At 38.0% G+C, this 12,120-nt stretch overlaps 1 protein-coding gene across 1 annotated transcript in view; it reads left to right on the top strand.

Annotated features, from left to right (window-relative positions):
• FMN2 (formin 2) overlaps window positions 1-12,120 on the top strand; it is a 108,923-nt gene that overhangs the window by 32,759 nt on the left and 64,044 nt on the right. The window contains exons 5-6 of the mRNA XM_012730879.1: window positions 630-637; window positions 1,376-1,526. Of these exons, the coding sequence (XP_012586333.1) occupies window positions 630-637; window positions 1,376-1,526 (159 nt within the window). The remainder of the gene's footprint in view (window positions 1-629; window positions 638-1,375; window positions 1,527-12,120) is intronic.

Below are 12,120 nucleotides of genomic sequence, written 5' to 3'. Positions count from 1 at the left end.
TAACAGGTGGAGCGATGCATTTCCAATATGTGTGCCAAGTTGCCCAATTGCTACTTGTCCGGATAATTGAAACTACACTTAGGTACCTCCCGGAAACGATTGAGGACAGATAAGCAGAGACGTTTGTAGCCAAATATTTTCTATATGAAAATCCACTCTTTGTGCTTATTATTTCATTTTCCATTTCTGACAAACAGCTTATCGTGCAAATCAAATTCTTAGACAAGCTGAGTCTTGAAGGTACATGTTTTTTGCATCCTTTTGAAGGCACGGTCTTATTTTACTCTGCCATTTTCTTTGCAGTAGTTTTTTTCTTCAGAAATGTGCTATGCGAAAAACAAATCTGTATCAAATATGTGAAATAATTTAGTTTTGAAAATTTCATGGCACTCTCTAGATGATTGGCAATATGTGTGATGTCAGAAAATCATAGTTGGGAGCAATGCTTCCCCTCGGGGTGTTGATGGCACGTTACTTCTGCCTAGAATATGCTCCCTGGTGCCTGAGCTGTGCTGTGAGAGATGGCTGTGGAATACACTGGTAGAAGAAAAAAACAGTTAAGAATGTCGCTGGACTTCTTTTTTAATATGTTGACTCCTTGATTTTTGTGTGTGTGTACCGTGGCATGCTGTTGTAAGTAAGTCATTATTTCATTTCTGATATTCTCTTCATGAGTCATAGTGGGGGAAGAAGTCTTCAGTTTTGAGTACTTCTAACTTTTCAGCTCATTCTCCTTTGAGGTTGCCATGTTGCATATACGCTGACGCATCCTTCATACTGTATCCGAGACGCATTCAGATAGGTTTTGTATGTTGTATCCTTTTGCCGTTTTCTTTAAAACCAGGTTTATCCTTTTTAGTGATTGTACAATCATGTTATTACTAAGAATTCAAATGATAATGAGCTGATGGCATAGTAGGGGGATGCAGGAGGACATCTAGGCTGTAGAATGACCAGGAATAATAGGCATCGATGAGTCAACTCGGATTATGGCTATCAAATATTTCCTGCCTTTATAGCTCATAACAGGGAGTTTTTTTTTTTTTTAAAAGTGTTTGTATACATTGACTTGATAGCTGCAAATTCCTGGAAATTACTATTTATAGGCAAATGGTCAGTTATATATTGCCGCTATTTTATTTTTCTCTTCAGGTTGGTAAAATAAATGGTGGGCTTAAAGCAGAGGCTTTCTCCTTACCTTATCTTCTCCCCTCGCCCTTCCGTCCACGTGTGCTTCCTGATTTTCTCATCTTTCTTCTGCCTTCTGTCCTTTCTGCTTATGCTTATCATGATATCTTGTAGTTTGATTTGATGGCTTTTTCCTTTTTTTTTTTTTTTTTTTTTTTTTTTTTTTTTTTTTTTTTTTTTTGCTTAGCTTGAGAGACTCTAGTACTTCTCTTATTTGGGAAAAAATTGAAGAACCATCCATAGATTGTCATGAATTTGAGGAATTGTTTTCTAAAACTGCTGTAAAAGAAAGGAAGAAACCCATTTCTGACACCATCACAAAGACCAAGGCCAAACAAGTGAGTACTTGTGTTTTTTCTAAAATTAAACAGTGAAAAAGTTTTAGTGTGAATTTTCATTGGGGTGGGGGGAAAAAACTTTGAAATTATTTTCTAGACGGAAACTTCCGCAGCCCTTAAACATACAGCAAATATTAGAATTTCAGAACAGTTGTTTCAGTGAGTCTACCCCAGACAGAACAATCGTCTCTACATGTTAATGTCCTATTTTATGTGTACCACCGTGGTACATATTAATCAAATTTTAGCAACTGCTTTTTTGCAGAATTTAAGATGTATGGATGGAAATAAATAGCAAGTGGGCAAAGAAAAAGTAGTGAGCAAGCACCTAGTGGCTAGTAACCGATGATGTGTTTGGCATTTTGTTGTTTTCTAACTAAACTGGGAGCTTTTTAGAAACTAAACAGTCCCTGTCCTTGCTGTAGGGGAGGAAGGCTCATCTTTAGTTCTTGCATATCCATTCAGCGTCAGATCCTTTGACCTAGTCTGTGAATCATAAGAAGTGCATTTGGAGAAAATAATTTCCAAGCAATATTTTTAAAATGATGTACCCAAGGGTCTTAATCCGGAAATGGTGTTGTCATAAACCTCAGTAGGGTATCACATTCAAGAAAATATAGTAAAACCCTAGAATAGTGAGCCCCAGTGAAAGGTTTTACTGTTGAAACTGATCTTTCTCCCTGAAACTGGGAAGAGACTACGTTTGTTACGTTTTGCGGGAAGGGAAAAGCACGTGTAAGAGAGTTCTGTGAAGCACAGTCTTGAACAGAGAGAAGGGGGACCCCAAATCTCTAGGTCTATCCTGACCCAGTCTCCCTAGATGAGTGGTGACCAATGGATGATCCTTTGAATTTTTTCTCTGCCCCGGAAGGTAACTAGATGTGTTCCCGAATTCCTTATTCCAGAGCAAAGATCTCCCACCAGACCGCGCTGCCAAGAGCAGTCTGGACCCTCTAGCTGAGTCTCACCACAAATGTTTCTGTTACTCTGCGGTGCTTTAAGCCCTAACAGAATGTAGTTGAATGTTTCAGAACCCGATGTTGTGTTTTTTTTTTTAAGATTTATTTGTGCATACAGAACTGGGGTACAGGCCAGAGGCTCAGGGGCAGCGAGAGGCTTCACCAGAGACAGAGCGGGAAGAAGTACACTGCTGAGGGGAGCAGCGGGCGGGTCAGGAGAGGTCTGCCGCGCCCTGTGGCCACCTCCGGGGCAGGCGGGGATTGAACTCATGCGGAAGCAGCTTTAGATTCTCAGTGCTGCGCTTTAACCCGCTGCGCCACCAGGGAGGGCACCGATGTTGTGTTTTAACTGGCCTCTGGTGACGTAAGTTCATTGGCTATGAAAAATTGGTCATATGATAGGCACTGAGTAAATATTTATTTGGAAAACAGGCTGACTGAGGAGGACTTTACAAACATCAGCTACTATGCCCATTGATGATTAAAAACCCAAAATTATTCGCCTCACGGTAATCAGCACAGTGAAGGTAGCAGTGTGTAATGATAAATAGAAAATCGATTTTCTCTGATAGAGGTAAATAATAAAATTATCATTGTAAATGTATTTGCACATCACAAACTTAGACTGAGCCTCCCTACCTGTTCTCATGGAGGAATCAGATGTGGGAGCGCTGTCTGGGCAGCGACTGTGAGCGGAACGTGCAGTCAGCAAGGAGAAGGTGGCCATCAGGTAGCTGCTTGACAAGAGGGCGGACGTGGCTCATCTGATACATATGTGCCTCGTGTCCACCGCTGAGGTTCTCAGAAAGCAGACCAGCCCTCCCCACCTCCCATTACCATTTTTTTCTGTTACATGAACTCAGATAAGAAAGATGATTTGCTGCCCAAGATTGTAGGACACAGCACCCCAGTACCCCAGCACCCCAGTTCTAGCTACGTCGTCATAATGTTAAGACATGGCATGCCATTTTTTGCACATGAACGATGTAGGTGTAGTGAGCATCATTCCACCAGTCGCCTCACCCTGCCCCTGAGGTGTTTCATAAGCTGTGGGAGGAGATTCGCCAGCGCTGTATTTGCACTTGGCTGGCGACACTTGTGCGGACCGGCGTGAGGTTTTGCTTGGAGCGGCCTTCGTGAATCCCCGTCAGCTCATTCACTTTGTCCTTGGCCTCGGTCTTGCTGATAAGTTTTGCATTTCATATCTATTTTCATAGGAATAAAAATACTTTTTCTTGTATGTAAGAAAGAGAAAAGAATCTGCCGTGAAGTGATACATTACTGAAGAAAACTGCGTCTATTTAATTTTGCTGTATTTGGCAGAAAAATATATTAATTCTATCTACTTTAGACGTTTAAAATTTTGTCTCAGGAAAATGTATTCATATAGTTCCCTTTTTAAAAAAAGATTGATTTATTGATGTATACAGAACTGGGGTACAGGCCAGAGGTGCAGGGGTGGTGAGAGGATTCACCAGAGACAGAGCGGGGAGCAGAACAGGCAGATAGATGAAGAACACTGCTGAGGGGAGCAGCGGGCAGATCAGGAGAGGTCTGCTGCGCCCTGAGGGTCACCTCCGGGGCGGGGATCAAACTCGCACTGATGTGGCTGCAGCTAACCTGAAGTGCTGCATCCTAACCCGCTGAGCCACCAGGGAGGGCCCATATAGTTCCCTTTTAATGGGAATGTGCACTGACTGTATGTGCAGACATTGTGGTACCTTGGTTAATTTTTCAGTGAAATGAATGGCTTTTTAAAAAAACGATTTATTTTTTAAAAAGATTTATTTATTTATGCATATAGAACTGGGGTACAGGCCAGAGTTGCAGAGGGTTGAGAGGATTCACCAGAGACAGAGTGGGAGCAGAGCAGGCAGAAGGACTGAAACACACTGCTGAGGGGAGCAGTGGGGGGGTCAGGAGAGGTCTGCCACACCCTGTGGGTCACTCCCTGGCCAGGGATTGAACTCGTGCTGCAGTGGCTGCGATCGCTTCATAGTGCCTTAACCTGCTGTGCCCAGGGAGGGCCTGGAGTGAATGGCTTTTAATGCTTTGTTTATGAACATATTTCAAGCAAGTCACATACAGTAGAAACCAAAAGCTTCCATAAAATTTTCTTGTCTTTAAATATTAAAACTAGTCAAATAATTTGTCTGTGATTTATTTTCCTTAGTGTAAGCTTGAGTGAACACACTGGTATTGAATGAGGTGACTGTGCTTTTTTACTCTTTTGGAAGAGACGTTTCAGTGCACAGAGTTGTCTGGCTTAAGGAAGAGGAGTGTTTGAAGCCTAATGTAATGATGAATATCTCAAATTTCTAAATCAGTTTTTCTTCAAGGAACCGCAGACAAAACACATCATGTTCTTTTCATGCTGTCTGATGACTTCTTAGTTTATCCTTTTTTATTTGGAAGTATTAAAACATAAAAAGATAAACGGAGACACTGTATAGACTTTTTCCTTGCTTGGCTTCCTACGTTCTCCTTAACAAAGTGAATATGATACTAATACGTTAGAATTAAATATTAATCTGCTCACAACACAGCAACAGTAGCTTTTAAGGCATCAAGAGAAAACAGAAAAAGCAATCTCATTGATGGCCACGCTGAAAACATCCACAGTATACCTGCAGTTGGGCCATGTTGCAGAGCTCGTAATCGGTTAACCGACTCTCCTTTCTGTTGCAGGCTAAATAAGTGATTATTAGTATTGATAATGATTCTACGTCACCTCAGCGTCTTTCAGTTAAAAAAAGATTAAGTTTCAAGTGTATGAGTAGGAAAATGAAAGAATTTACTTGGAACGATTTCGAGTATGTGTTGCCTACAATGGCAGTTTTGCGTGGATCCACGGTCTAACCAAGTCATAAGCAAATATGGTCCAGTAGACCATAGTAGTAGGCACAGTAGTTCTAGCACCAGCAGTGGTCATTATGACGTGTCAACAGTGAAATTCTCAGGGAAACCACAGGTGAATGTTGTACTTTAAATACCATGGGATCGTCTTTGCTTTTTAGCTCTGTTCTGAGATCACGCACTCCATGTAATCTTATGAGGTAGACACCAACTCCACAGAAAGCCGAGTTGTAAAAGAAGTAAACAACGTCCCCAAGTTAGCAAAAGACAGTACTTTTGTTCAGAATTTAGTCCCGTATCTCCAAGGCTTGTTCCTAATAATTAAATATGGAGTGTAGTTGTGAAATATATTACATGAGTATAAGTATATTTTATTTAAATGATGGTTTTTAATATATGGTCAATATTTAAGTGACTAGTTATGCTTATGAAATTCTGTGGGGATACTTTTAAAATTTTTTTGTGGATCTTCTAACAGATTTTGACAGTTACATAAATTATGATGCTACCAAACATGACGTTGACTCAATTAAGTAAAAGTTTGTCTGTGTGATGTGAACTTTAGACTCACATAAGCTTCTGTACAAGGTAAAATGAAACTCTGCTTGCATGGAGCGCGGTGCTGGTGGGGAACAAGCCACCATGCGTAGCTTCACGGGTGTCAAACGCTGACGCCTTTTGTTCGCCCCGTGACAGAAAGGGGAACCATGCCTGTAAGATATACCTTATGTAAATGATATCTGGTTGTGCTTCAAAGACCTGTTAAGGAAAATGCAACCCAAATGTAAATCCGCACACGCATTCACAAGAGCAAATAAGAAGAATCTGTGTTACTTTTTAAATATAAAACTAACATACAACTCGTGTTGTATGACTTTTTCATACAAGAAAAGTTAATCTCTTTTGTTCTGTTTATCAGATTCAAATGCTCTTCCCAAAGAATGGAGGAGAAAAACAAGTCATGATAGCTAAGTATTTGTTGGGCTTTAGTTTCTGGAAACTAGAAAAATAGAGAGTTAAATTTGCTACGTATTATAAGGGGAAAAATCAAAAGGATTCATCAGAATCCCCATTTAGTTCAGATATAAATGTTAAGGAACTAGACATTTGATGTTCTGTTCAATCTTTCCTTTGTGCTTGCTGAACTAACCTCTTTTTTAATGTAAAAATAGCAGTGGGGAAAGAAGCAATCATTTAAATGTTCCTGTATATTACTATGCAATATTGATAAACATTCTTATATGAATACTGTAATAATTACCACTGAAGAGCTTCCTAATAGGTTGGGTGTTGGGAAAATATATAATGACATATTATAGATTTTTTCTGCTACTATAATTTTAATTTATCTGAAAAGGAAAAGGGAGTATATATTCTACCTGTGACTCCTACACTTTTATGTATTTATTGTAAGTTTCATTTTTAGATTTTAAAAAATATCTTATTGTTCTCCATGGATGTAGTTCACAGGATGATTGAATGACTGGATGTAACCAGTCCAGCTTTTGACATTGGAAACAGTTTTCCCTGTCATAGCTGACAAGGATGTGTTTTGGTTGATTTGGACAGTTACATTCGTCTTTTACACTAAAGACCTAACATAATGTCTGAAATACCAAATATCTTGTAATAAGCCAGTTTAGATTTGTTTCAGAGATACATAATATACACTTGGTACTTAGTAACTTTTAACTTAACATCTGTTTTTAATAGAATACTTTCCTATTGCAAGTTTTAAAAATGTGTTTACATAGAAAACCACATTAAAATACAAAGCTGTAATTAAACTAACAAGATTTTGTGGAACCTGGATTTGTTTTAGATGTTGAAAGATTTATTATTTTTGAAGATGTTATTCCTATAACTATTTGTGGAGACTATCCAGTCAAATCAAAGAATGCAACAATAAAACCCTTTATTTTAAAATTGCTTTTAGCCCAATAGTAAATAACTTGAAAAAACTCCAACGACATAATAAGAGGAAAATATAAATAGGCTAATGAGCCTTGACCTTGCTAGATTATGTATTAGGAAAATTACTTTTGATTAGTTGTACATTGGAGTGCACAACATCTAATCATGATGTTGAAGAGTTATTTATTTGGACTTTATGTTTATAGCATCTGATGATATTGAGATTCTTTTGGACTCCATATTTTAAAGAAGGGTATTCCTTCTTTTGGGTATTGGTTTTAATGGCTGGAATGTTCCTATTTCACAGGAATTGATGATAGGGATGTTTGGCATGATTGTTTCATGATTATCTATGAAAAGTAAAACTTATCCTTATAAAAATAAAGAAAAGACTTTTGGTCATGTTCAGAATCTAAATTCCACCTGAGGCAGATGATGGGAGAGAATTTTCTCGACTCCGGTAACATGTAGTAGAGCGGCCACTTGCGGAGAACTTTGGGAGCTAAAAGAGTGAGCACCAACTTCTTTCAGTGTTGCGCCCCCTTCTTGACCTGATGGCAGTTCAGTTTCTCCATCTCAGCAGGAGTATAAATAAGAAAAGAAGCTGCTGTGCCAACCTACAAGAGAAATTATTATGTAACCCCAGTGACTAGATTTGAATTCGTCTTCATGTCTTATAGATACTATTAATAACAGGTGCTGGGGATGGTCAGGAGTTGGCTGGATTTAGGGTGAGGCTTTGTGAAAGAGATGGGACCTGCAGCACGTGCACTTTCGATACGAGGAGAGAATGAAGGGTGCATTTTTAATGGCACCCTGAGTAAGGCTCCCTTGCCTTTATTGACAGCCATAGTACATCAGTCAGCGCCATAGTAGATTTCTCCATGTGGGACACTTCTGACAGTTTCAGAAATGTGAGTGAATATGGCTGAACATATTTCCTTCTTATTGTCCTAGCAATTCTCTAGGTGTATTGTTTTAGCTAGAAGAATGAGAATTGTAATCAGATAAACTGAATGGAACATTGTTTTGTTTTTTATTTTAATTATGTTTCTTGTTTTCTCACATCCTATTAATTTTGGGACAGGGTTTGATTTCTTCCTCAGGTGTAGTCCTGGTAGTTCTTCCACAGCCATAATACGCATGATCCATCTCCACAGTCCCTTGTGTTCTTCTCTCCCTTGTGTTAACTCCTTGCTACCCCGTCCCCTCCTGTATGCCTCAGGTATAATATCAGCTTGCACGTTTGGTCTTTTGCCTAACCCTTTCTTTTGTCTCTCTGTATTCTGCATGTAAGTGAGACGGCCCAATATTTACTTTTTCCTTCTGACTGATTTTGTATAGCATCATCCCTTCAAGTGCCCTCCATGTTGACACATTTGACGCGAGTTTACCTTTCCTTCTGCTGAGTAGTATTCCATTGTGTATTTAGACCACATCTTCTTGGTCCATTCATCTGTTTCAGGATATTGAGGTTGTTTCTCTATATTAGCTATTGTAAATAGGGCTGCGGTACACATAGAGCTCAGGTTTCTTTTTGAATTAGTGTTTTTGTGTCCTTTGGGTATAGTTCCAGGAGTGGAATTACTGGATCACCTGGTAGTTCCATTTTTAGTGTTTTGAGGGACCTTCACACATCTCTCCACAGAGACTGCACCAGTTTATATTCCCACCAAAAGTGTAAGATGGTTCCTTTTTATTTATTTATTTTTTTAAAGATTTATTTATTTGTAACTGGGTACAGGCCAGAGGTGCAGGGGTGGTGAGAGGATTCACCAGAGACAGAGTGGGGAGCAGGACAGGCCGACTGACGAAGTACACTTCTGAGGGGAGCAGTGGGCGGGTCAGGAGAGGTCTGCCGGGCCCTGTGGGTCACCTCCAGGGTGGGTATTGAACTCATGCTGAAGTGGCTTTAGCTTCTCAGAGCTGTGCTTTAACCCGCTGCACCACCAGGGAGGGCCCAGATGGTTCCTTTTTAACCACATTCTCTCCAGCATTATTTTTTTTCTGTTTTTAAAATTTTTCACAGGTGCAAGGTGATATCTCATTGTGGTTTTGACTTGCATTTCCCTGATAATAAGTGATGTTGATCATTTTTTCCATATACTTCTTGGGTGTTTGCATTTCTTTTTTGGAGAAGTGTGTTTTTAGCTTTTCTGCTATTTTTTGATTGGGTTGTTTGCTTTGGCTTTGTTGAGTTGTGTAAATTCTTTGTTGATCTTTGAGATCAGTCCCTTATTAGATATATGGTGTGCAGTAATTTTCTCCGTCAGTAGGGTATTTCTGTGTTTAGGTTGCCGTCTCTTGTGGTAGAGAAGATTTTTAGTTTGATGTAGTTCTCCCAGCTACTTCTGTTTTCTGTGTTTTCTCCACAATTGAGGATGTTTCTGAGAGTCATGGAGTGTTTTGACAATGCTTTCTTCTGTGTGTTTTATGATTTTGTGTCTTACACCCAAGTTTTTTTTTTAATCCATTTTGATTTTATTTTTGTGTATGGTGTGAGAGAGATAGTTGTCTAGCTTCATTCTTTTGCACATGATAGTCTAGTTTCCCCAGAAACCTTCATTGAAGAGGCTTTCATTTTCCAGTGATTATATTGTCTGCTAGTTTGTTATAGATTAGTTGATCATATCTGTGTGGTTTTATTTCCAGGCTTTCAGTTCTATTCCATTGGTTCATATGTCTGTTTTTGTTCCAATGCTATGCTGTTTTTTTTTATTATTAAGACTTTGTAGTTGGAAGTAAGGGAGCATGATACCTCCATTCTTCCCCTTTGTGGTCAGGAGAGCTTTAGATATTTTATTTGTGTGAATCTATATGAATTCCAGCCATATTTGTACTGTTTCTTTGCAGAATGCCATGGTTCCCCCCCCTTTTTTAAAGTTGCATTGAATCTGTAAATTGTTTTTGATAGGGTGACCATTTTGATAATGTTGCTTCTTATCTATGAGCAGACAATGTCTTTTCCAGTTCTTTGTGTCGTCTTTAATTTCCTTTAACAATGTTTCATAATTTTTTTCTTCTATAGGTTTTACACCTCTTTTGTTTAATTTAATTGCAGGTGTTTATGAATTTTTCGTACAATTTGAAATGGGACCATTTTCTTATTTCTTTCTATTGAGATTGTTTGCATAGGAAGGTTACTGATTTTTGTTTCTTGGTTTTGTAATCTGCTATTTTACTGAACTGGTTTATTGTTTTAATTATTTTTTCCATTTTTTTAGTGTCTTCTCTGTATATTAATATACCATCTCTAAGTAATGATATGTTTACTTCTTCCTCCCCAATTTTGATTCTTTTATGTCTTTTTCTTAACTAACTCAGATTTCCAGTATTATTGTCAAATGCAGTGGTAAAATGGTCATCCTTGTCTTATTCTAGACCTTACTGGAAAGGCTTTCAATTTTTCACCATTAAGAATGATGTTAGCTGTGGCTTGTTGTATATAGCTTTTTTAATGTTATGTTCCTTTTCTCTGAGATTATTCAAGGGCCTTCATCATAAATGGATGTTGAATTTTGTCACATGATTTCTTGGCACTAATTATATGTTCATATCATTTTTTCTTTTTCTTTGTATTGATGTGGTGAATTATTTTAATTCATTTTCAGATATTGAACCATGCTTGTGTCTCTGAAATAGATCTCACTTGGTTTTGTTGTATAGTCCTTCTGATGCATGGTTGTATTCAGTTTGCGAACATTTTATTGAGGATTTTATTATCTTGTTCACTGGTGTGGGACTCATTGTACTTTGGTAGGAGATTATTATAAGCTTGGTGTATAGTTTTAATTTTTGTGTGTATTCTCTTTGGTTTTTGTGTGAGTATAATTTTGGCTTTGTAAAATGTGTTCGGTAGTATTCCTTCTTCCTCAATTTTTGAAACAATTTTTGGAGGACAAACATTAGTTTACTTTTGAACATTAGTTAGAACACACTTGTGTAACTATCTGGTCCTGGCTTTTGCTTTTTTGAGAGCATTTTTATTACTGTTTTAATTTCCTTCCTTCTAATTGGTTTGTTTAAGTTTTCTCTCTTCTTTATTCAACCTTGGGTGAGTGCATGATTCTAAGAATTTGTCTATCTCATCTAGATTGTTAAACTCATTTGCATGTAAATGTTCATAGTAATTATCTTCTGGATTTCTGCTGTGTCTATTGTAATTTGTCCTCTTTCAGTAGTGATCCTATTCACTTGAGTTTTATCCCTCTTTTTCTTTGTGAGCCTATTTAGAGGTTTGTCTGTTTGTTCATCTTTTCAAGGAACCAGATTTTGGTTTCATTTATCAATTGGGCTGTTTTTTAAATTCTGTTTCATTTATTTCTGCTTGAATTATTATTTTCTTTCTCCTGTGGATTTTTTCCCATCTTTTCTTCTTCAAGATGGGAGATTAGTTTGTTTCTTTAAGTTCTTTCTTGTTTCCTGGTGTAGCCTGTATTGCTATATGCATATATAAAACACTGTATATGCTGTATACATATATATAACACACATCTAATTACACATCTACATTTATCTGTAACACTGCTTGCCCCTCTGTTTTTGGAGGGTGTGTCCTCATCTCATTTTATCAAATTTCTTCTTTGATTTGAATCATTAAATGTTTAAATGATTTAAACATTAAGTGCATTAATGCTTCATCTCTGTAGCCAGCTGCCAGCTATCAAGTGTTAGTTTTTTTTTTCCTAGATAGCACTTTTTTTTTTATTACAAAGTTTATTTTTACATCATTTTGCACATTTTTTTTTCCATCTCGATTGTAATCCCCGCGGGTTTCCCATCACCAGGTCACCCGTGTGCCACCACCATAGTCCCGTGCATTTCCCTCCCTACCCCTCCATTTTTGATCCCATTCCCCACTCTAC

The sequence above is a fragment of the Condylura cristata genome, unplaced genomic scaffold, assembly GCF_000260355.1.
Source record: "Condylura cristata isolate star-nosed mole 26May11 unplaced genomic scaffold, ConCri1.0 scaffold00029, whole genome shotgun sequence".
NCBI classification, from domain to species: Eukaryota; Metazoa; Chordata; class Mammalia; order Eulipotyphla; family Talpidae; genus Condylura; species Condylura cristata.
Note: the sequence above shows the minus strand (reverse complement) of the source record. Positions and strands in the feature narration are given on the sequence as shown.